This window comes from Trachurus japonicus, chromosome 3, assembly GCF_045865225.1.
Source record: "Trachurus japonicus isolate A0001 chromosome 3, Traja_1.0".
Lineage (NCBI taxonomy): Eukaryota > Metazoa > Chordata > Actinopteri > Carangiformes > Carangidae > Trachurus > Trachurus japonicus.
The window spans coordinates 11695000-11720959 of record NC_140909.1 but is presented as its reverse complement, the minus strand read 5'-3'; the positions used below and the strand labels follow the sequence as shown (position 1 = coordinate 11720959).

The following is a 25960-nucleotide window of genomic DNA, read 5'->3' as shown; positions in this document are numbered from 1 at the left end:
CACACAGCTGTAATTATAAAAGTCATTGTCTCCAAAAGATCTCCCAGAGAGTTCCCAGCTGAATCAGAGTGGCTGCCCTCTGAACAAAAAACACTGCATCTGTGATTTTTGGTTGACATCTAATATCTGGTAAAAGAGATAAACCTCCAGGAGGACTTGTTTCTTTTGCTGTGGGACAAAACAGTTTGGAGTTTGAGTACAATGCGGTTACAGACTGAGAGGCCAAGGCTGGTCAAAGGTACGTCGCGTTACTGTGAGAAAGGTCGCAGAGGGTCAGACAAGGTCTCTGCTTTGACCTAAGATGTGGTTTCAGTAAATAACAATTATTTCCCAGAAGTCTTCGTTTGTCACACAGGAGGGTTGATAACGGTGTTGTTATTAATCATTCCTTATGTATGTAAAACGTGAAAGGGTGTGGTGCCTGCATGCGATAGCTAAATGGGAGTTTAATGACGTTGATTTTGTACTCCACCAAAGTGAACGCAGTAATAATGCAGCTGAAAGAATGACTCAGCTGTTTCATGCACTGACAACACAAACAAAATCACTGAGCTGTTTCCCCGTATGTGGTGATAGCAGCACCACTCTGCACTGGTTGACACTGTATACTGTAATTCTTCTAATTAAAGAGCAGTGTTCCATAAAGATGTGTACAGATGTGTACAGATGTGCTCATGATGAATGTCCAAAGAGGAGGAGTAGGAGGTGTGTCCTTTGATGAATGACTGTATATCAAATTATAGGTGATGACTTCAGAAGAAATACATCAAAGTTTGAAAACTACAAAACTACAGGCAGCACATTTTAATCAGATCATCAGAAAATAACGCTGATGTTAAGGAAACATGTTACCCTGCTGGGTAATAAAAAGCTCCACGAACCCAAAAAAAAAAAAAAATGTTTTGATTTTATTTTCATTCTGGAAATGTATCCAGTTTTATTAATTTTATTGTGATCCTAGCTGCTGTAAGTTACCGGTTCTGTCAATGATATGAGGAATCCAACAGAAGCAGCCAAACCCAACGCTGATCAGATCCAAACCATTTGTTTTGGCTTCTTAGTGATATTATTACTATTATTCACAAAAAGAAAACTCCACACAGAGAACTTAAGTGATTACATGATAACATTACAGTTAAGTGATGACCCATATTGTTATCTGTGCTACTGAAGTCTGCATAAAAAGGGGGTCATAACTAGCCAACTGATAAAGATAGCTCAGGAAAGAGATCATGTGGTCTCATTGTGTGTCATTCAGCTACAGGCGGAAAAATTAAACTGAATGAAAATGAGTGTGTAATAATGTCCTCTCTATCTAGTGCTAATGTCCACTCACCACTGGCCTGGTGAGTGAATAAACAAACAGTAGTTTTTTTTTCTGAATGAAAATAACATCAAGTTGAAGTTCATACTATTTTGATGCTTGAGTGACTGTGTGGTTCCACAGTGAGGAAGACACTGACTCAGCCCTGCCATGGGACATGTGCCAGAAAAAGACAAGCTAATTCAAACCAGCTAATTCTGACATTTGTTTCCAGCAGATTCATTCATGCCTTTCTATACAACACCTTTAAAAAGCTTTGACTCAGCTCTAGTTCCTCATTAATCACTGCCTTTGCTTCTGTGGTTTCTTCTTAGATGGTGTGTGCCAAAGTGATACATGTGCAAATTATTAATTTAAATATGTTACAACTGTCTTCAGATAAAGAAACATCTCTTGAATGCTAGGTTTCAAAAATCAAAACCAAAAGGTGGCATTCCACTACCTAATGGTGCTAGTGCTCAATTCAGCAGAGCAGGATCATTTTAAGGTTAAATGTCGCTGTAAGAATTCAGTTGCTTCTCTGCTCAACCGTAATAATCACACTTCACTTTTTTTTATTCATATGAAGTCTCTGTGCTGATACAGTGTCTTTAGGTGGAAGTAAAAGGTTGAACAATAGCAATCTACAGGCTGATCCGAATATAGCATGAAGACAAATGAGGTTTCCACTGGACCGAGTGAGAGGTCAATCACTGAGTCAGAGGCCAAACGCTGGCTGGCATGTGACAATGGTAAACTACTGGAGCAGATAAGCAGAGCACAGCTGTGAGAGCTGGACCGTGTTCCCTGTCCATGACGAGGGGAAGTCATACATGCAAATAGGCAGCTAAACCAGGACACTGTGTGGCCTATGATCTAAGAACAAGGAAAACAAACTAAACAGACATGAAGAGTACATTACATGATGGAGTGGTTGTGTTGTGTCATAAATAGCATTTACAACAGCATGTGGTTTTCCTTTATGTTACCTTTTAAAAATAAAACAAAAGTTGTCTGTTCTGCAGAAAAACAATCATGTCATCTGTTCCTGCATCTGCTCCTCATGAGCAAACACAAACTAAGAAATAAACACATTTTAGCCGGTATGTGTTTAAATTTGCACCCCAGGATAACTCCATAAAACATTACAGCTGTGTAAATTATTGACCAAACAGGATAAAGTTCAGTTCAACACTTTGGTGATCAGCTGAAGTAGCTGTCTGCATCCTCTTTTCAGCGACTACTAGAAACAGTACTACAGCAGAGTTCAGCGAGGATACTATGAAGCGTCCACTTTGAAAACAAAGTTGAAGGATACACACAGAGCCACACTGTGCAGCTGCATCGCCTGGTGCACACACAAACACACACCGCACTGCTCACGGGGGAGGAAACCGAGGGATCCTCACCACTTCACAATATAATATTTCACAGTTACAACAACACTGGAGGTCTTCATGTCACCGCTTGATAACTCAATGGCGAAACATGAATATAAATAGGATTAGGAATATACTTTTATGAAGCTTTAGGTTTCTGTGGAGATTATGCAACATCCCATGGCCCTCTAATTTTTAATTTGGCAGCAATGACAGCTACTGCACAACAATAAACAAATAAAAAAGTTATTACTTGAAGAGGGGGCAAATTTTGTTTGCAATAAATTTAAAGATGAATAATAAAAGTTGTGGACATGTGACATTTCCACAAAAAAAAGTTTATGCAGAGTTGCATAAAGAATACCAATACAAAGAGAAAAACTTGATGGTAGATGATAATTTGAATTTACAGTGTGCCCTTTATATGCTTATGCAGAATGATTTACAAGTGCAACAGCAAGAGAAGTCAACACTCAGGAGGTCCGTCATCACAGACAGTAAAGCAGTGAAAACATAGTTGTAGCTCTGTAACAAAGACGTATGGAACTGATCAGGAGGAGTGTGTGAGTTGTACTGAACCACAGCAACAAGCCTAACGAGTTCCCCAGGTCCAGCGTCCACAGAATGGGTGTTCGTCCTGTTTTCAGAGAGAGGAGCTTGAATTCCTGAGCAAATCTCTACAGCAGTGATGGGTTTGAAAATGGAGCGCCAGCTTTGAAATGAAGGGGAGAGAGAGGGGGGGGGTTTGCTCGGTACGCACCTCCCTGTAGGAGAAACTAATGCAAACCATCTGCTGTCATACCGACATTCAGCATTCAGCATCTGGCAGAGAGGGACCCAGTGAGCGATGCTGGTGTCTGCTGTTCCAGACAGCGAGGATGACAATCAGACAGTTTTCTCTCTTGTCTACTCTTCTACACGAACAGACATCGTCCTTCACTTCCTCTGAAAATCTCTGAAGACAAAACCTTTGACCACATCTTGGAAACAGTCCTTGAAACTTTTTTCCTTTGCGATTTCTCCCTCAATGCTGTTTTACATTCACTTTTCAGTCATTGCCGTGGAGTTGTACTTTCTGAGCTCCTGAGGAAAACATCAGCTCCTGCTCATTCACTCACAGGCAAATACACAAAAAACACTGCAGTAAAAATTCCAACTCCAACAGACTGTGTAAGTGATAACAGCTTTACAAAAGCAGAATAAAAGCAAGACTATTTCATGAATACATTGCTATTCATTTTTCTGTTATATCTCAAGTAGGCCTACATACTGTATGCTCTGTTACACTGATCGCTCCTTCGGGGTTTTCCTCTCTGGGTAACTCGACCTACAGGTTTCCATACAACGTTTAAGATGGCAGGATGCTCACAGGTTTCAGTCTCACACGTTTCAAATACTCATAGTATGTAGCCTATGTATGTGAACAGGTTTGAAGATGCTGCAATGCACGAACATGTACAATAGAGATATGGGATGACTTGAATTTTGTATAATATTCTGGACTTAAACCTAAAACAAACATATACTCTCTCTGTGTACTTTATGTAAATGACAACACCTTTAATTAGGCTAAGTGGTGTATCTTTGCTGTAAGAAATGTGCAGCATCAACCTGTAGCCTATGGTGTGATGATGTTCAACAGCCTGTGTGAAAACGTCATGCTGACAGTGACCTGAGATGTTGCCAAAACAAAACGATGAGGCCACACAATGTCCTCCATAACTTAGCTCTAGGCGTGTCAGGAATGGCATCCAGTAACCAGGAAAAACCTGTCTCCATGTAATACACACACACACACACACACACAGCAGACACACTCCACCTGACGCTCGCTGCCTCCCCATCCAGGACTAACCGGTTTTTTGAGAAAGGACTGCACCCAGAGCACCTGACTAATGTTTTTAAAATGACACCTCTCTTAAGTGCCAGTCACTGCTTTCTCTAATTAACCTTCACTTCATCCATAACAAGCCTGTGACTCAGGGCTGGTGATAAATAAGAGATAATATGTCAAAAAATAAATAAATGACTACTAATTCAGCTCACAAACATAAAAAAGACAACTTATTGATCAGTATCTAGGCTATATTTATTAAACGTAGGGGTTATATATTTGGATTATAGCCTATTATTGACTGTACAAAACAAAGTGTGTGATAAAAGTGTAAACATCAACTCACCATCCTCTCGCTTCAGCAGTCGCAGTCCTTCCTCTCTGGTCGCAATCCAGTCTTTGTGCGAGACTCAGTGAAGTTCACCGCGTTTCAATAACTCTTGAGTTGTTCAAGAAGAGCAACAAGAAAAAAGAAAAAAGAAAAAAAAAACAGAAAATCCACGTTTACAGAAAATATTCCCGGTAAAGTCCCGACAGCATGGATGCGGCTCCTCAGCGGTGTCCTCCGTCCATCCCGCGACTCTTTTTCCCTCTGACAGCGGCGGAGCAGCGTCCACACAGCGAGGCGAGCTGCTTTGTGATTTACACCAAGAGTCGAGCAGTGCCCTCAAAAATCGCCTCTCAAACATAACACAGGAAACTTGGCCAGAGGGTCCAATCACAGGCCGCCGAGCGTGGAAAATGCTTAAATATTCAGTAGGTGGCTGGGAGTAAAACAACTGGGCATGCGCGGCTCTGTCTGGGACTTCCTATAACAACACACTTGAAACAGACCAACAAAACATATGAACTTCATATACAGTAGGCTACTCACTGTCTGTGCTGTCAGCTGCAGCTCATCCTGAGGGATAATGATCACACGGTCAGTGTTGGAGAAAGTAAGTAGACATATACATACTCCAGAAGTCTCATTCACTGAATCTAAATGTCATGCATTCAAAATTATAGCATCAAAATGTCTTATCTTGACCAAAATATGATTTGTAAAAGTAGCAAGTGACTAAAATTACAAAATAAATGTAGTGGACAATATTTTTCTCTGGAGTGGAGTGGAGTAAAACCAACCGTAATGGAAATACTCAAATACTCAACGAGAACAAGTACTTATGTAGGCTACACCTACTTATGTAGCCTAGTAAAAACAACTTTAAGGTTTAACTTGTTTGTCGTCTTTGTTAAATGATGCCTTTTAGTGCCTCACAGTCAAGTTAATGGGTTATGTAACAATACAAATGAGTCTGAGCTGCATGATGCCATGTCCTCTTTACATGCAGCCTGTGGAGTAATGATGTAAACTTCATACAAAGTTGAGGGACCGCAAGTGCCTTAGTGTCTCAGTATCACTGGTTTATATCCAGATCATGTCCTTTGATTTATAACAGTGTTAATCTTAAATCTGACTGCTGGGCATAAATTTAACAGGCAAATTTAAAAGGTTAAAGGTTTCTAAATTCTACGCTGTAAATCAGTCACTTCTCTTCTGGAGTGCATGGGTGGCACTGGTATCTATCCACTATGCACTTCTCACATCCCGTCTCCAGCCAGACTGAGGCTTTCCTTGAAATGATGTTGGGCAGAGAGGCGACTCTCTGGGTGTAACCTGTCTAACAGGCTGCCTCTGTATGCAGTCGACACATAGGCCCACACAGTATGTATGCGTGTGTGTGTGAGAGAGAGCGTGCTGCTGACGTAAGCAAGTTTTTTTTCAATCACATACAACACCGGCACTTATAGCACTAGCAGACAAACAGCTGTTCTAATGTATGTGTATAAAAGACAGAGATTTGGTGGTGATACTGTTGATGCTGTGTTATTATGTCCCCACCCAGTGGACGTTGAAGGACAAGGCAGTTTTCTATATGAAAGCACTTTGTGTCACAGCACAGTGGTGGTTTTGCATCAAGAGCATTAGAAAAAAAATCAGTGCAGGTGTTCAGTAGTGTTTATTGGCACATAATGCACATCTTTTTTTTCTTTTTCAAATCTCTGTTTATCATCAGCATCCACACACACTGGCATGCCATCCCATGTTGATGATGAGAGCTTTTTACGATCTACATGTTTACAAAACATTAAATCATAATTACTTGAAGACATTAATGCCAATAAGAAGCTTTTTTTTTTTTCATTTTGATACATTTTTATTCTTCCATTGTGCAGCAGGTTGTCTCGTGTTTTGAAAAGGCGATTTCAGGAAGAATTTTTTAACATTACTTTTCAACATGATTTGGTTGTTGGTGTAATGTAATGTAATGCAACGTGATTTCCAACATGTATTTTTCAATCATTTTGAATACAAATGAGGTTGATTAATTTGCATCAGCAGTAGTATGAGGGAACACACTAATCCTGATTAGTTTTTAAGGTTAGTCTGTTGTCCCGGTGCAATAACAGCCTCATATCTTTTCTGACCTATCAAACCTTGTTCCCCATCTGTCCACCAAGCACCAGCCCCCACCTGCACACCTGGTCCTAATTATCCCATCAGACCTCAGTATAAATGCCACCGTCTTTCTCCTGCGCTGGCTCATCTGTCTATACTGTTTTTGAGCAAGTGTCAAGTCCACCAGTATTTTGATCCTGACAGCTTTTGGCTCGACTTGTGTGTTTACTTTGTGTGCTGTTCTCTAATATGATGCTAAACGCAGCACAAAGAGGAAAAATGTGCAAGAAAGCTGGTATCTTAAACTCAGGTTCCTATAGGCTATGTAAACATTAAGGTACATTTGAGAACTTTATATTATATATTCAGTGTGTTCCTCGCTGAATATATAGATATCGATTTACCTTTTATTTGCAATTTTTGTCACATTAGACTGAATTAATTATATGGCAAATGACTGGAACATATTTTTTTACTGACCATGATGTTAACTTTGTCACAGTTCATAAAAAGAAAAAAAACTGTCTTACCATTTTGATCACCAGTGTACATGAGGTGCATCGCTGGGTCCAGTGATGATAGGTGAACTTGAAATTCTGCGTGGAAGTAATGAGAAAGTGATAAATATTTATGAGCAAATTAACCACTGATGCTAATGAGTATTTCACAGTGTTTAAAGAATAATGTAATTCAAGGACTGTACCAAACTGATAACTCTGATTATCATAAACTTCAGCATTTAAATTGGTGTCTCTGGGACTCAACGTGTGGAGAGCTCTGGTGTTTAAATAGTGGAATAATACAGTTTTTCAGTAACTTGTATACATATTCTGTATGGTAATTAACCAACAGTGCCATCTAGTGTATAAAATCAATAACATAAAAAAAATATGTTGCAAATAAACCTAAAATACCCTGTTTTTGAATGACAATCTGAATTTTTTTGGCCTGGAGATTAGCGTAATAAAAATCCTGGTTTATTTGATTAGTCACCATATGTTTTTTTATTTGGCTTCAATTATTTTTTATCAGATGATGGATGATGAGAAATAGAAAAAAATATAGATGCATAAATAAATTCTCAATATAAACTTTTTAACCTTTCTTTATACAGTCCTAATCTGCTGTTACTCAGTTGTAAATGTTGGTTACCTGTTGCACACCTGTGCCTCAGGCAGAGCTTTGAAGTCGCATTCATGTTGTTGTCTCCTTGTGGTTTTTGTGCATCTCTCTGTGGTTGTTTCTTTGTGGTTGTCTCGTGCATCTCTCTGTGGTTGTCTCCTTGTGGTTTGTTTGTCAGTGGTTGTTGTACAGCTGCTTGTTGTGTCTGACTTTCGATAGTCAAACTGAAGCCCATGCTGGCACAAAGACCCCTTGGAGCCTTGGACCCAGCTGGTCTGTGCCCCATAGAACCACTAGCCTACAGCCCATTATGTTGGAAGTTTCATTGAGAAAATCAGCCAAATGTCAAAGAAATACAATTTGTACTCTATTGAGTTATTGCATAAAACAAATGTTAAAAAAAAGGGGGGGTGGAGGGGGGGATTACGTACGACCCCAAGCCTCTTGTCGTGTCACGGTCTCATGGGAGTTGTAGTCCATGGGTGATGCACTCTTGCTGAATGCAACAAAAAAAACAATACTCGTTGTTTTATCTCTCAAATGACATGGTTATTAATATTAACAGCTACATGCAGCACTGTATATATTAGTTATCTGTGTTTCAGCTTTGCAAGAAACTTTGATAAAGTGTCCATGCAAAAAAAAAAAAAAATCGGAGCTGAAGAAGAGCGGAGCCCGGAAGTAGGGCGGGACCTGCTGCTCGGCTCTTTATAAACATGGCCGTTAAGTCCTTTATAGCATCAGGTACTGCGTCTGGCTGAATTAGTTAAGACTTTTGAGGAAGTCACGGAGGGTAACTAACGCAGTAACAGGTGGAAAGAAAATGTAGACACACAGCGGGGGAGTTTTAAGTGATTTACAGTGTTGTATCTCGGCGTGGGAGCGGCGTTTATAAACTTAAATGTAGTACTTTAAGCTGGCTACTACTAGCGAAGCTAACGAAGCTAACGCCGACGTCTCAACGTTCACGTCTGTCAACTTTTTTCACCCCGCTGCTGCTGCTTGTCGACATGGAGGAGTGCCCTCGGTCGCCCTGCCTGTCTCGATGAATATTTTACACAGACACAGCTCGGATTTACTCAGCTAAAGCCTGACCTCAACTTTCTCGGAGGTTTTTTTTCTCCCCTTTTTGGTGTTTCTTTTTTCTTCTTTTTCTTCTTTCCTCACTGGCAGCAGCCGAGCGCTTGCCAGGAACATCACCGTTAGGGCGGACATAAACAATGTTCTCTGTCAAACCCATGAAACCAACCTTCAAGTGTTATCTCCCTCCTGTACAGGTATGTTTATGTATGTAACTAACGGGTTGTGTTTATTTATAGTTGTATGCGGATGGGGCGTAATAACACTGTCGACTCAAGTCATTTTTTTGAATTAGATTTAGGCTGCTGCTGAACTTGTGACTGGGCTGTCGCGGAAGGAAAGTTGATATTTGACATGTGGCAAAATCAAAGTTTTATGAAGAAATAGCCACTGACTTTTTTTTTTTTGTTGTGCTGTAAGTTTGTGGTTGGATAATGAGATAAAAGCAGGTTTAGTATTTAGAGATTACGACAGGTGATTGATTGAAAAAACAAAACATTTAGAACATGCCTAAAATGAAATAAAATTACAACAGATAAGCAATAACAACAGAATTAATAAAAAAAAAAAAAGTCAACACATGTTCAAAAAGGAGTGGGAAGAAGTCTAAGCTTATCTAGTCCCACCCCTTCAACCTGTACAATAACTTAAATGCTTCCCTGAAGTTACTACCTTTACTAACTCAGTTATTATCGATAACAATAACAGTAACAACAACGCTTATTATAATAATATTAGTATGCAATACAATATACAATTGAATTTATAGCTGCAAAAGATACAATTTTAAAAAAGAAAGGGGAAAAAAGCAGAAGCTCGTAGGCTAAAATGTCACTGGGTGGCAAATAAGCATTGTCAGGTGGTGAAAGTTTTCCTCCAGCTCTTGTAAATCTTGGAAATTAAACTGCATGGCAAATCTGACAGCGTAATTACACAGTGACGGGTTTCTCTGTGGATTTGGCTTTATTTGTTTTGCTTACAGGTGTATGTACTTCTGCAGACAGCATGGGAAAGGGTTTGCTCACAGATGGGCAAGGTTAAAAACTAGTGCTGGTGTGTTTTGTGTCTAGTTAACATATTTTCCCCCACTGAAATTTATTTTATTCTGACCATCATATTGTCACGGCTGCGCTCTGGTCTTGGTTGTCAGGTCAGTTTTATTTATAGTGAAGTTGTATTTTTGTCTAGGTGTATGCTTTCAAACTAGGATTAAATGTTGAACAGGCATTTCACATTTTATCAATGATACACTTCACCCAGAGCTGAACCGTGAACTGAAGACATTACTCAGTGTCATTATTCATTATTATAAGGACTTTACTCTTCTTGAGGAGATGGGTTGTTCTACCTTGGGAAGCTCTATCATTTTTGCTAAAGTATGAGAATTTACTTTGACCATTTTGATGCTTTTAAGGGTTGTCGTCCCTTTAATACATAATCTTAGTGTTAAAAATCTGTGATAAACACTCTTAAACTTGAAATTCAGCACTTTTTGTAGTCATTCATTCACTTGCAGTAGGTGTGCTGTAGTACAGTTAACAGTGAACAACACATGACTGCCCAAATACTTTTGCTGACTAATGTCATTCATTGTACATTGCAGTATTGGGAGACATTGTATTAAAAGTAGTAGTAGTTGGCTGCAGGATTGTTCCAGTTTTGTAAACAGAGCTTACATCACTTATTGCAGGCTGTAGCTATTTATGCAACATGGATTCACCAAAACAAATCATGACAACCTCAACATGGTTTTGTGACAGCCACAGCTGAATCTTTGCTCTGTTGGGAACCCATTTAAAGTGCAAATGATAATTCCAAGCTTGCAATGACACCGTATTTCCATAGTCCATTAACCATCTGTCTAGTTTAACTAACTCTCATCTGACTTCTGCTTTTTCTGCAGACTAATGTGAAGGAAACTATTGAACCGCCTATCAAAAAGTTGGAGCCAAAGTTACTTCCAGGTAAGTTTATTTTATCATACTAAAAATAGGAAATTTTATACAGTTGTCAGTTCTAAGTACATTAAAACCCAGACAAAAGACTGCATTGGTTTTTACACTGTATCAGATGGTACCATGGTACCAAACGTATACAGTCACTGAATGGCCTTCATGTTTTCATCTTCTAAAGAGCTTGTTTTGAAACCTCTGAATCGGTCCATTTTGTTTTCAGGGATTCAAATGAACAATCTAAAAGTCACGATTGGGCCTAATTATCAAACATATTTATCTTGTTACTTATTGTTTCAAACAAAAGACATATTTGTGTGTTTTAAACTGGTCCAACAAGGTGTTGAGTAGAAAGAGTGACTGAAACTCATTTTGTGGACTGCGATAATGGGTCATCTCATTTTCATTTTCACATAGATGTTAGTGTTTAATTAGACTGGTCTAGCGAGCTTTTCAGCTCACACAAGACATGACAATCTGTCTCAACTTGAGCAAATTCAAGTAGGTACGTGAAAACTGAAATGTTCTGTAACCTCAACTGAAATCAGCATTTTGGCAGATTGAAATGATGAATTGGCAGGAACAGAACCAATCATTGTCAATATATTTGTCTGTCAGTCAGTCAGTCAGTCACCAGTCTGCTTCTAATCACAGACTTCTGCTTGGTGGTCTCTGCTGTTTTTTCACTATGCAAGTACTTCTTCTTATTAAGATTTGGAAACCTCACCCATACCAGTGATATTTGCATAAGCAGCAGTTTGGTGCAAAGTGCTCTCTGAAGCACAGTTCCTCTTCGCCATCGGGTTTCCACTTTTACCATGCATGGGAAATAACCTGTATTTCTGGGAAACGACTGCTGTAAAGCTTCATTATCAAAGTTGAATCAAGACGAGGACTGTTCATCATTTCTTCAATCTGTGCCAAATAACGCACAGTTTATTGTTTTGATGCCAAAGTCTTCCAGCAAGCGCAGTTAGTCAAACGAGTAGAGCAGCAGGAAAGTCTTTATTTGAAGGATTTATTTTGGTTTATGACTGAGACGTTGACTTGGGAACCTCATGGGAGTGCCCTGACACACCCTTTTCACAGTGTCATGTTTTGTGTTATTCAGAGTAACTAGGCAGAAATGTCCTTAGAGGTAGAAACTCTTGAAGCAGAGACTGATGTTAGTTGGCAGTTTTACAACATCTTATTAAGGTTTCTCTCTCTTCAAACCTGTTTCACTTAAGATAACCATATCAAGGCCACATGAGAATTTGAATCGACTACCTGGGTTGTGGTTGGTAAAACAAACTTTCCACCCACTGTCCTCTACACAGCACTCACTTCTAAAGGGTTGTCGTTGCTCCATTACCATCCTGCTTTTTTGGAGCTGGATCGAAAAACAGGTTCCATGAATATGTGGCCACTGGCCGGCCAGATTTCTTGTTGTTAACATACAGCACTTGTGTTGCACGCTGCTCAGAGGCAGAGCTTTGAAGTGACTGTCTGTACGACTCCACCCTGCTGCCCCAGTTCCCATCTTTTAAAAACGCCTGGGGCACCTTTTTATAGCCACATTTGGTCCGTGCATAAATTGCAGTGTCACTGTGTTAAGAGGCAGTGGGCAGCTTCAGTAACGGAGTTCACACTTTAAAAAAAGATTGCATTTTGGTTTTGCAACACTGCTTTTCACAAACATGCTACATAAAGATGACAAAATATGATATGTGCAAACGACCTCAGCTTCCTGCTAGCCTTCATATCTGACGACATAAAAGAACATTGTGTTTATGCATTGACTGCTATGCTTTTGAAGTTCAAATGTATCACTGACATGTTTTGTAGAGGGCGGTTGCGTTCAGAAGTGATACCTTTTCCTTGTGTGTTTTGCTCTTTATGTTAATGCACAATAAGCTTGACCAACATTTGGGAGCTTATGAAATGCTGCTGTCGTTTCTCTTCCTGCCCACTAAAACAAGAGGAAATGTTAATAAAACAAACAACAAAGAGTTTCATGCTCACAGGATCAAATCTCTGTTAGACTAGTTTAACTTGTTTATATTATTATAACAGGTTAAAAGAATGTGATGACTTGGTTAAGTTTCACCCTGTTTAGTTAATCCTTTATATTCTAATAATATAATTTTAATTATCAGTGCTTGCATGCATATGTACAGTCATAATTAGAACAGTCATTATTATAATATATTTGAATAACAAGTATGAATATGAATGTCATAAACGAAAATGGAATAGATAAGTACTCTTCCTGATTTCTTTACTTTGCCTCGCTATTTCCCAGTTTCTATGTGCTTCCTTTTTTACAGTAGCTGAACACTCACATCTTTTTTCTGTTCTGTTTGTCACCAGGGGAGATAGTAGTTAATGAGGTGAACTTTGTGAGGAAATGCATCAGCACTGAAAGCAGCCAGGATGACCTTTGGGGGAAGTTGATATGCACCAACTTTAAGGTCTCCTTCATCCCTCAAGATGCCCCACCGAAACAGGTATGTGTGTTCTGTAAGTGGTTAAACTGTGCTGCCGTGAATATTAAACCATTCAGGGGAGTATTTGAAATCCAAAGTGTTGTTTTGATGTTGTGAGTTTGAGGTTTCTGCTGATATTGTAACAGAATATTTGGGCTCTGAACAGTGCTGACAGTTTGAAAAGAAGAAGGTATGACTTTAGCTTTCTTGTTTGTGAAAGTCGTTGGTATCGCCAGCACACTGCTGAATAGCCGCAATACTTACTGTGTTTCCACTGTATATGCAGTGCATCTGGCAAGGAGGAAGGAAAACTTGTGTACTTTCCTGTGCTACATTGTCAGTGATATCGCACAAGAAGTGAGAGAACGGACGTCATTTCCAGCTATGCTGCAGATTGTCGTGATAAGAAAATGGAACCTGATCATTGCTCTGCCTGAGGAAATTAACGCAATCTGCCAAACCAGCATTTCAGTTAATATTTTATGAAGTGATAAAACCACATGCAGTGCTAAATATACATTGTTGTTGTTGTTTTCTTTAATCTCAGAAGTCCCAGTTGTCTCACCTGCTGCTTGGAGAGCACGACATCCCCCTGACGTGTCTGGAACAAGTAGTTACAGGTACATCTTCAATGTTGTAATATCAAATATTATAATATCTAACCACCGTTCACATCAAATAGCTGCTGCAGTTATCAGAACACTAAATCAATCAGCTTTTACAGCACTAACATCAAACATCCTAACCCACTCATTTTACATGAGCAGTCAGAATTAAAGTGAGAAGGGGTCAGACTGCTCCTCATTAATATTTGACAGCTGGGGTGACTGGTTCTGTTTGTCGTTAGTTCCTGCTCAGCAGTCTGATAACAAGTGATGTCACAGCTAAGGCAGTGTTTAGTGGCAGTGTGGCTTGGCCGGGATTAGCCTTGTTTAAATATCTCATTGCTGTCGTTTGCTGACAGTGCAAGGGCAACTGCCAAGAGCAAAAGTTGTTGTGTTACAGTGATGAAGCATGAGGCTTTGTTCTACGCAGCTTGTTTTTTGACCTTGTTAGAACTTGGCCACTAAAGACAAACATTACAGTTATGGGATTTGCACAAATACAGGTGGATCAGTAATAAAAAACCATTGCCCTATCCTTCACACAGTATGCAATCTGTGCTATGGTTGGGTTGTATGGTCTTAATGCCCCGATAAAAGTTCAAATCCTGAATGATAATTTACTTCATTTTGAAACTGAACAATTATAATGATACAGATCCTACAGAATGTATCTCCCAGCTCTGCAAGGCTTGACTTACTCCCTGAATTAAATGTGATCTATGATTGTGCATGTGTAGGTAAAGGTCATGTATTATTTTATGTGTAAATACAGCATATACTTGACCTTAGCAGAGATGTATGTTGAATGTTTTGCCTGTTCAAAGGTGAAGCTTGTGAAATGTAATACATACGTATGAACATGTGCATAAATTAAGGATTTATATTAATAGTTTGTGTCTTCTTCACAGTAAATGATACAAGGGGGAAGAAGAAAGTATTAGGGTCAAATCAGAAGCTGAAGTTCAACCCCACTGAGCTCATCCTGTACTGCAAAGACCTGCGCATCATTAGGTTCTGCTTCGACGAGGCCGGGCCTGAGAGTGCTAAAAAGGTGAGTGATACTTAAACTTTTATTATTTGAGGTCAAGCTGTCCATTTCAGTAACTGGATGGCGACTTCAGAGGTTTTTAAAGTATCCTCTTGGTGTGGACATGGGGATAATGTGTACCACCAACTGTAGGAGGGGGGGGGGGTTATGAATGAATGATCGCTACTGTGCAAACTGGCACCAGATTACCTCACCAGCTCAAGATGGTAGCGTCCGTTTCTGAGCTAGCTCTGCTTATTTATTTTTATTCTGTAAGAGGAAGTGAGAGGCAATTAGCATGTGCTGTAAATTGTAAGATGGTTAAATCGTCTAATTCTATATGCAGTGACTTTGTGTTCACACCTCTCACTCAAAATTAACTGTTCCTTTTTCTCAGTTTCCTCTGCCCATTTCACTGCTGGTCGTTGCTGACCAAACTTTTCCTTTCCGGGCTTCGTGAGCTCACTACATCCACATGCAACACAGGGTGTTATGGCTGCTTCCTCAGTAACAAGGATATTTATAACATACAAACTTTTATGTGTTACCCTCTCACCCTCCACCTGAATAGAAGTGACTAATTTGTCTAATAGCATTTCAGTGTGGCCACTCGCCAAACAATGAATAGGAGACACTGTGAACAATGCCATTCAAGGCAAAGGAAACTGAGAATGATCCTGATTGTGGACATAACTGGCCGCGGGACTCTGACTCATCTCCTGCTCGGAGTGATCAGAGGGACAGATGTTTCATTCTGCTCTGGGTCCAGGAAGGCCGATGTGATGTAATTAATTTTATGGAAGTAATTAGTAATTACAGCTGGGGAATGGCGACATTAAATATCATTAATGTTTACAGCAAATACTTAAATGTCACTATATTTTGATATTTAAAGATATCTTGAGAGGACTGGTGGTACTTTTAGAAGACAGTTACATGCAGGTGAAATTAGATCATTGAGAATCCTTCACAATAAATTAATTTAAAAGCACCTTGCATTTACAAAAATTGGGGCTGCTGCACATTTCCTTGTTTATATTAGTCATTGAAGTAGACAATTGTGGTAAGTAACAGTAGGCTTGCAATGAATGTACCAAGACTGCAAGGATCTTTTGGGTAATTTTGGAAGACATGCGAGCATGTGACTGTTTTTTCAGCTCAAAACACAGCTGACAATAACAAAAAAAAGTCCACAGGCTTTTTTCATTCTTTGTAAACATGGATTCTCTGTTTAAATGTGGAATCTGGATTCAGGGAGAGAGTGGATTACAATTTATATTTGTGACTTGAACACAGAGTTTTTATTGTAGCCGCCTTCTACAGTCAGGAAGCTGTATATCTCTTTATACTATGCCAGTGAGCCAATGTGAATACACACAGTTGCATGTCTGATCTCCTCTCGTGTCATCTGGGAGCAATTTTTGTGTAGTTTTTGGAGAACTAGGAACTCCACAGCACATACCTACAGCACATTTGTCTTAAAGCAACGTTACAGCATTGAATATGGTCTCATTGCTTTGAGTCTGACCAGCCTCTATTTACAGAGTCATTTATTTTGAATCAATGGTGAAAAATATTTAGTGTAACCCACTGGCTTCAAGAGAATATAGAACATTGAATAGAAATACGTCTGTCCTCTCTCACTCCTTCTGAGTTTATTTATGGACATTATGTATGTAATTACAGTGTGAACCTAAATGGGGCTCAGGTCTTTTTTTTTCTTTGTGACATATGGAATTAGGCCAGCCTATAATAGCCTATTTTGCCATAGGAAATTACAGAGTTGGGAGCAGCCTCGACTGCACACGCTCACACACACAGGCACACACTTTTTCAGTGTCCTCTTGTGTTATTCACAGCTTCACAACTGAATGGGCTGCTTTGTGTGACTCTGGTGGGGCCACAGAGAGATTCAGCCCCGTAAACCCAGAGCAGCAGACTGTCAAACATTTACTTTCCCAGGTTTCACTTGTTCTTGTGTCTGTATGGTTGAAGAACATGCTTTAAATTTAATTTAGCCCTCTGAGTGAACCAGAGCCAAGGAACTGATTGTGGTTGCGATGAAACCTTATCTGCCCTCATAATGTTTGACTCTGCCATTCAAATGCACTGTACATCCTATAAAAATTGCCCTCTTTGTGCTCTAGGTTTGCCTTGCTATCGCCCACTATTCCCATCCAGCTGATCTACATCTGCTGTTTGGCTTTGAGTATCAAGGACGGCGGTACCATGAATCTAAAGGTACTCTGTCTTAATTATTTCACCGTCTGTCTCTCTGCAACCATTCATAGTCAACTATCCCCATTTAATTAATCTTCAAATATGCACAAGAAATCTCAAAGTACATCTGTGTTTCCAGAAGAGCGAGTCAACGGCAACACCCCTCGAGGAGGATTACAGACCCCCATTTTTGATCGTCCATCAGACTGGGACCGGGAGATCAAGAGAACGGGTGCTTCAGAGTGGAGGGTGTGCTCCATCAACGAGAATTATGCCATCTCACAAAGGTTTTCAGCTCGATTTTCTTTTTGTAGGCGATTTATGATGGGTGTTGCAGGCATATCTGTAGCACCTGCAGTCAGCCTTAGTTGTCACGGACACTCGTTATTCACACTTGATATTTTTTGGCAACACACTATGTTTGCACTGTGCTCCCTTTTTGCTTATTTCAGGAGTTACTTGTCAAGACAAAAATGTTGTGAATGTCTCAGTGTAGCCTGCAAGTTTATTTTAGACAATACACGCTATTCATCTGAGTTCAGCAGTGACATCATGGTGGGTTTCGCAGTGAGGATTGAACAGTGTTTCATGTGGGATCGGAGAAAAGACTTGAGAAATAGCATCATGATATCTTGCACCAAACTTTGCTCATCATATTGGGCTTTCAATTACATTTTCTTCTTTTAAGATATCACTTACAAAGATGTAATGTTGGAAGATGCGGGAAACATGACAACATTTTCTCAAATGTCTTTTTATTTTATCATAATTTTTATAAAATCAATTTGCATCCTGTATAACACCAGTCTCTCCTTTTCAGTCTTCCAGAGTACACTGTGGTCCCAGTTTCTCTGGCAGATCAAGATCTAAAGCGGCACTCGCTGTTCTTCACTGATAATCGCTTCCCTGTGAGTATCAAAGCTCTGTTACAACCATTAAATGTCTGACTTTTGTCAAACTCTGCATAGAACAACCTGTCATTGATCCCTTTCAAATATTTATCGTTATATTTATACTCCTTATCCCACATGATGTCATGTTAACGACCACCAGCATCGACATTTCTAATCTAAGCTTCGAATTTGACTGATCTGAGCAACTCTTCTGCATTGTAACTGATCACTGCCTGATTTATTTTCTGTCCTTGTCATAGCTCTGGTGCTGGAATCACTCCAATGGGAGCGCTCTTGTCCGCATGGCCAGCATATGTGATCCAGCACAGCAAAAGAAGATTGAGCAGAAGTAATGCAAAGCTCTCAGCTTCAGATTCACAAAATGAATAAAACATGCTTTTACTCTCTTACCTGCTATAGTTTTAGATCATGTATTATAAATAAGTAAACAATTTATATCATCATAAAATGAGCAATGTTTACTTGCCACAGCAGTCAAAGACGTCTCTAACCCAGTCAACAATATGTGTCCTTTGCTGTGGTAGGGTTTTTAACGCCATCACAAAAAGCCACCCACAGCGGAGTGACGTCTTCAGGTATGACCTGGACAAGTGCCTGCCGACCATCCAGGACATCCAGAGCGCCTTCGTCAAAGTCAGGCAGATCTGTGTCATCGGTGAGCCGCCCAGCTACTTGTACCAATTAAAACCTACTGCGAATATTCCACTTTTCACATTTCTTTGCTGTGGAAATAGGAGTTTCCTCTCATGGTTTGCCTGTTTTTGCTTTATGCAGATCCCTTTGAGGAGTCTGAGGAGAGGTGGCTCACATCCATCGAAAACTCTCGGTGGCTGGAGCACGTCAGGTATGTAAACAACCTGACACTGCATGGTTGCCCTTTATAAACTACCAGAGTTGTCTCATTTTAAGAGATTATTTTAAAGTGTTTCACTTAACTTTGGTGCTCTCGTAGTTCTGTGTGGAACATGACAATACCTGGATGAACATTTTTTGATTAAGTTTTATGGGACAGATATTTGTGTAAGAATTGTTTACACATTCTGGACCTACATTTATTCATACTGTTACTGTGAAAGTGTTGTACATTTCCTTAATATTTCAGTGTTCTTAACTTTACATAGATTGTTCTGGAGGCAAAGCTGGTTACACTCTGTTTTCAGAGTTGTTCAACATGTCTGTTCTGCTTGTGACCCTAGGGCTGTTTTGAAACAGTCAGCTGAGATAGTCTACTGCCTGGATGGAAAAAATGCCTCAGTCATTCTCCAAGGTAAAACTCTCTCTTTGCAAGTTATTTTCACCAGTCATTGGTTCCCATTGTGTTTAAGGCCAGGCAGTAATAAAGCAACACAGTATTCTTCACTGTTGCACTGTGCATTGTGGATTTTTTATTGTTTTTTCCATTATCTGTGATATTCAAGCAATTTTTGACTTTAACCAAATCATGAATACCTGGCAAAACACATCTAAAAATACTTCACTCAAATTAGTATTAGTGACATTTTTTTTCAGTGACCTTGAAATTGCACAAAGCCTGTTTTCAAGCTTTTGGTATTTCTCATTCTACATTTGTACAGAGGAAGAAGACAGAGACCTGAACTGTGTAGTGTCCTCGCTGGTGCAGCTCATGTTGGACCCTCACTATCGCAGCCTCAGTGGCTTTCAGAGTTTGGTGCAGAAGGAGTGGGTGATGGCTGGCCATCGCTTCTTGGATAGATGCAACCACTTAAAGAAGAACGACAAAGAGGAGGTATCTAAAAGTGAAATAAATCCAGCCGTGAAGAGCTGACCTTTGGGATTTCCTGAAGTCACTCATGCATCTTGTTTTCTTCTTGTGTCTGTTCTCTCTGACTAGTCTCCACTGTTCATGCTGTTCCTGGACTGTGTGTGGCAAATGATGAACCAGTACCCTGCAGCATTTGAGTTCACAGAGACCTATCTGACAGTGCTGAGCGATAGCATGTGGATCCCCCTCTTCAGTACTTTCCTCTTCAATTCTTCCAAACAGCGTGCACAGCACTTAATGGTGAGCAACACATGATTGTATTCTTATTTATTTTGTTTAATTAAATTCATGTGTTTATTCAATCATAAGCTTGGATATTTATTAATCTATGACATTCTTGGATGTGTTTAATTAATTTAAAGGGGAGTAACATTTTGCAAGGATGGTGTAAGTTGATGAAATAAAAGCAAACAAAGATTTGTACTCAACAAAAACTTGATCTGATTTGTGTTTGTTTAAAAGTTGAATTTGTAATATTAGACCTGTCAGAGTGTGTTCATATGTAAAACTATTTGTGAGAGAAGAATAAGAGTAACCACATGTTATAATTTCACATGATGAAACAAAGTAACGTGTTTTTGTGGTATCACCTCATGCTGGAGGCTATGATTTCCTTCTGTGGGTGTCAGATAATTGACAGGAAAGAGTGCAGTGTATAACACATGGATGGAGAAACATTCAGCTTGTGGTCAGGAAAGTAATGATGTTGTCTTTACTCTGCAGGACTTTGCCAAGAATAAAGCCATCCCTCAGGGGGAGGACCAGGCCGTGTATTTCCCTCCTGTTTGGGACTGGTCACAGCAGTTTTCCACCAAAAACCAAACCCTCTTTAACAACCCGATGTTCGTAGGCAAAGGAGCTGCCTGTGTTCAGAACGGGGAAGTGAAATCCTTCAGACGCACAAAGGTATAACACACTGGGCATCACTGCAGTAACTGCACGAAATATATTTGCCTTTTTTACGAACATATTCAATGTATGTCAGTGTTTTTAGCCATGTTAAATGAAAGGTGTTTACTAATTCTCCCTCTTCATGCCAGTCTCTTTGTTTTGTTGAACCTTTGGTACTCGCTACTCCACAGTAATGATGAGTGATATTTTTGATGTAGGTCACCTTAATCCTCTGCCATCATATTATTACCACAGGCTGGAGGTATCAAAGATTTCTGCAGGACTTCTGCTGAAATACATAGAATTTATGATGGAGTAAATGTTTAACATGGACAGTCCATCCAGTCAGCAGTTTTTGTTTATTGCTGCTGCCCTTTTTCTTTTGGAGTCATCAGCACTTTTAAGAAAAAAACACACAGAGGTTTCATGCAGAAAATAAATCGTCCTTTTTTGCTTTAGTCGATGTTTCTTCATGAGGGTTTGATAATGCAGGTGGAAAGACGAAAACATTGAATGAGAGAGCTCTGGTTAGGTCTTAGTTAGGTTTGCTGCTGCAGTTTGTCACAGAGAAAGTGAAAATAATCAAATGTTGTGTCCGTCCTACAGCAGAAAACCTACAGTTCCACAATGCGAGGAACTCCGGCCTCTCTGCGTAATGGACTGAAAGGAGGAGAGGATGGACTGCCACGGCGGGGCTCCCTGGTGTCAGAGCTGAGGCCTGACTTCTCACCGGTGAAAGACGAAAGCCCAGCAGAGCGCTTCTTCAGGGACTGGTTCTCTCAACCTGCCGACCAGCAGGGCCTCCTGATTCCCCTGCTCATGCCCTCGCACGTGGCTCTTTGGAAGCTCTTTTTTCTTCGCTGGGTTCCTGAAGCCTGCATTCCCAAAGGAGGCCCCATCACGGCCTATCACAAGCTCTCCCAGCTGGTCGATGAGATTGAGATACTGCAGAGCCATCTCAGGCGGTATAAGGGACCCAGTCCGGGCACCACGCCACTCCCCAGCCCCAGCGGCCTCCATTTAGAGCAAAGGAGAATGTATTTCAAGGCCTCCTCTCCAGATGACTCCCCTACACCTCCAGACTTCCTAACCTCCTCCTTTCCTTTCACCCCGATGGGAAACCTATGCCGCCGCACCATCCACGGGACGCCCATTAGCAAATTTCTGAATGGAGCAAGGATCTGGCTCTCTACAGAGACTCTCGCTAATGACACTGTGTGAGGACGTTGGGCTTTCAGGCTCACTTTTCTGAGCCTAGTAGAGGTCTGCTTAACAACTAATCATATTTGCGTTACCTCTTTCTTACATGCCAAGAAGGAAAATGAGAAATAGTAGAAATGTAACTTTGGACTTCTGATTATTAATTATATATAAGCTAGAATTTGCACCATTGATGCTGCATCAAAATCTGTAGTAATTGTTAAACCAAAGTGTCTGTTGTCCATTACAGCTGAGGAATTCAGATTCACTGAAGCACGTCGTCCTTATTAACCAGTGAGTTGTTACTGTGAGCTGTCCTCTGACTGTGAACGATCATTACTGTCATTGACGCATTTGTCTTGTCAACGCTTGTCAACTTCTCTTTTTTTTTGCTGAGCTTACTTTACAACACACACCAGGATTGCTTTTTAGATTTTTATATTGCGTTGATGAGGTTGAGAACTCCCTCTCTGAGACTTACCTGTGATTCACTGCTCATTGTAAAGCAATAATTGAAAGTCAACCATTTAAATGTGTATAATAGTTCTTTCTTTGAATTCTCATTGGACAGTAAGACTTCTTCACTGTAATGGATTAATGATACTTGAAAGTAGAAAATGCTCCTTTTTAATGCAGCAGCAATGATGCATTTCAATGAACACTGATTTCCCAATACTCCATTAGCTTGTGCCTTCCAGGAAATTGAATTTTAAGATGTAATGTTTTACCTGGTCTTTTTTTCAGAAAGAGGGACAGAAAATAACACTGCTAACACATATGTAGCCTACTTTGGGGTAAAAACAAAAAGGATCTGGCCTGGTTGAATGTAACGGGGTGCTTTTTTTTTTTTTTTGCACAAATCTAACGCTGTTTGCTCTGGTTGCCCATATTTTAATGGTTGTGTTGGGGTTTCGCTGTAAGTAGCAAATAGTGTTATTTCAGGGTCTTTGTAGATGTACTCTATTTTTCAAGCAAAAATAAGGGCCTATATTTTAGTATCATAATGTAGGTGATACTGAGAGGAAGGTGGAGCTGTGAGGACTTAAATCTGTGGTAGTAGATATTTCCTTTTCTCTTTTGAAGTTTTTTTTTTTTATTATTAACATTTACAAGAGGCCTTCTGGTAAGGCTCTGAGGAGAAACAGTTCAGATGAACATCTGAATGGGTAAATATTTGAAAGCAAAGGGACAGATGAGGGCTGTGACTCAAACCAGTTCCTAGTTAAGTGCGTAGTGAATATTTTCAAGGTTGCGTGTGGAAAAAACTTCAGCATTAAATCACCTAGATAACAAGTGTCGTAACTACACTCATGAAATTACAGTATGGGTCACTACAATCTGCCTTGAAAGAATGACAGCATTGCCTGTATACACTGTTCAACATACTGTATGTGGCTATAACAATACTTTTGTAATAATATCGCTTCCTGTTCTCTTAATTTTTCATGTTTATGTTATTCTTTATTGAGAAAGAATATAACAGAAAACAAGCAGTAAAGTTAATGCACTTCCAGTCAGGATAATAGCAGTGAGTGTTGTCTACAAACATGTTGGCATTTTGACCCTTTTTAAAAAATATTTCCCTGGGAAGTTTCACTGGCAACTGAACGAGTCACTGGTTTGAGACGCATCTTTTGAAATTGATCCATCATCCAGAGCCCCTATTTTTGAACTGGTAAGAAACCAGCAGTGTAATACCCCAATGTCTTAAAATAACAACACAGCATTTATCATTAACACTCTGTGTAATTCTAGAAACAACACCACAGGACAGACTGAACATCTGTCCTACTATTTATTACACAGGGCGGTTGATCCTTCGATGCTAGACTGACCAGTTACCAGTTATATTCAGATACACGTGATTCTTTGGCAATAACTAGTTCAGGTGTTTTTAGTATAGATGTGTATAATGTGAGTGCAAACCTGTTCTCCTAAATGCTATTCATTGCACATTTTACTCTATAGTATATATAGGATAGTTTGTTTTAAGGTGGTTTTTGAATATAATTTTGGCAAATATTATTATAAATACTGTATATGCTTGAAATTTTCCAATTAATATTTTTTTGATTAATGGTACTAAATAACTTTTATCCTTAATTTAGTCTTTATATTTTATGGAGAGATATTTATATGCTGTTTTTCCACTAATTCACAATGTTGCACTCTGCTGTAATTGTATGAAGACCGTGCTTCCACCACGACACAGTTTGATATTGATTACCAGCAGATGTATTTATTCAGTTATGCAAACGTTCTCTAAAAGGGATTGCAGTTGCTACTGTACATCCCCTGTGCCTTTTTTTTGGGAAGATTGACCATTTTTGTAACTATATTCTAAATCTGTTGACTCATTTCAGTTTTTTCTGAAATTGCTGATTTTTATAGATTATGCAAATCTAGTTAAATTCAGGTACTGCACTGAAGCTTGTTTTTCCCAACAGAAAATCAGGCTCAAATGTGTACCAGTAACCAATCATTACATTATTTTCCAAATGACATTGTGTTGTGGCTTTTATTTCACCAGGATTCAGAGTTTCATGGAAATAACACATGCAATAACAAGAGTTCACTACAGTCAGGATTGTTCCACCTCCCATAACAAAGGACATGTTGTGCACACGAGAAGAGATGAGTAAGGCTGGGTGATCTCATTGGATGCACCACCCAAAGGATTAGTAATCAGAATGCAAATATTAGTATCTTAGTATCTTTTGAAACCTACAATTTCAAAAAACAAGCAATAATAAAAAATAAAAAAAAGAGGAAGGGTTGTGTCCACGGACTGTTCTGAGACTCAATGCTGGGCTGTTCCTTTGATACTGTGTAAAAGTTGAGCGTCTCTAATTAATGATCACAACAGGCAGGAAGCAGCAGTGATGAAGTGTAAAATGTAACTCACACTCTACACCAAAGTGTCAACACCACAAACTCCTGCTGAGCCACAGTTCATTCAGTTTCAGCCGAATGTCTGCGCCAACTTACAGTAACGTGTAGTTGTATTGCAATAGATACACTGATCCCTGACAGGGTGTAACACTGGTGCAGAGGGTAACTATAATATGTTAGTAGCTGGACTGATTCAAGCACTGTGTGGACTGCAATGACACTGGGAAGATATTAATGACCATCATGTCATCTTTTTGGATTCCACATTACTAGGGCCACATTAACAACCGCAACAGGCACAATAACAAAGCTGTGGAGCTGGAACATTTAAATGAAAAGTAATGAAACATAATTAACCACCTGTCCTTCTGCTATGAAATATAAAAATGTTTGCACCTGAGGCCCCAGAAACCACATGTTTACTGATTTTCAACTTGATAATTTGCCATTATTATTATTACTACTAGGAACACCACTGCAAATATTTTATCATTTAAAAATATGTTGTACTCATGGTGCATAACACTATTGTACAGTTCCGCAATGCGTTCAGAAATGAAACATCCCCTTTACTGTGCCAAGTGCTAAAAATGTCAGCCAAGTGTTTCATCAAGGCGTAGACTATTTTCACAACATGTTGCTTTGCATCTAGGGTGACAGCTCCTACATGTGAGTGTAGAGAGATGCTCAAGTGTCTGTAAGATTTAGCTCTGTCTGTACAATGTGTGACTCCTGATGGTAAAGTCGTATGTTTGATTCCCTTGTTGACAGATCACATCCTGTCAATGCCCTCAATGGCACTCTCCAAATTTCTGCAAGGAAACTTTCTACTTTGTTATGCATTCTT

General features: G+C 39.6%; 2 protein-coding genes across 5 annotated transcripts in view; one reads left to right on the top strand and one right to left on the bottom strand.

The window, feature by feature from the left end:
- myo1ea (myosin IEa) overlaps positions 1-5205 on the bottom strand; it is a 49878-nt gene extending 44673 nt beyond the window's left edge. The window contains exon 1 of one of the 2 annotated variants that reach the window (XM_085761630.1): positions 4863-5205. In XM_085761630.1, the coding sequence (XP_085617756.1) occupies positions 4863-4865 (3 nt within the window). In that variant the 5' untranslated portion in view covers positions 4866-5205. The remainder of the gene's footprint in view (positions 1-4862) is intronic. The other variant, XM_085761638.1, reaches the window with a different exon arrangement.
- A 3338-nt stretch (positions 5206-8543) lies between these two features.
- Positions 8544-24723, top strand: mtmr10 (myotubularin related protein 10). Of its 3 annotated transcripts, none has more exons than XM_085761602.1 (16): positions 8544-9358; positions 11065-11125; positions 13466-13602; positions 14129-14201; positions 15095-15237; positions 17361-17454; positions 17573-17720; positions 18254-18341; positions 18587-18675; positions 18872-19002; positions 19122-19191; positions 19544-19614; positions 19922-20094; positions 20200-20370; positions 20854-21036; positions 21628-24723. In XM_085761602.1, the coding sequence occupies exons 1-16, from the start codon at positions 9302-9304 to the stop codon at positions 22240-22242; spliced, it is 2304 nt and encodes a 767-aa protein (XP_085617728.1). In that variant the 5' UTR covers positions 8544-9301; the 3' UTR covers positions 22243-24723. The 3 variants fall into 3 exon arrangements, with proteins under 3 accessions (XP_085617728.1, XP_085617738.1, XP_085617743.1); XM_085761612.1 differs by having other exon boundaries at positions 8761-9358; positions 21631-22395; XM_085761617.1 differs by having other exon boundaries at positions 9141-9358; positions 17576-17720.
- The last annotated feature ends 1237 nt before the right edge of the window (positions 24724-25960 follow it).

Coding starts and splice junctions, on each gene's coding strand:
- mtmr10 (XM_085761602.1), top strand. CDS start 9,302: ATGTTCTCTGTCAAACCCATGAAACCAACCTTCAAGTGTTATCTCCCT. Junction 17,721..18,253: donor AATTATGCCATCTCACAAAG/GTTTTCAGCTCG, acceptor TCTCCTTTTCAG/TCTTCCAGAGTACACTGTGG. Junction 18,342..18,586: donor TCACTGATAATCGCTTCCCT/GTGAGTATCAAA, acceptor TCCTTGTCATAG/CTCTGGTGCTGGAATCACTC.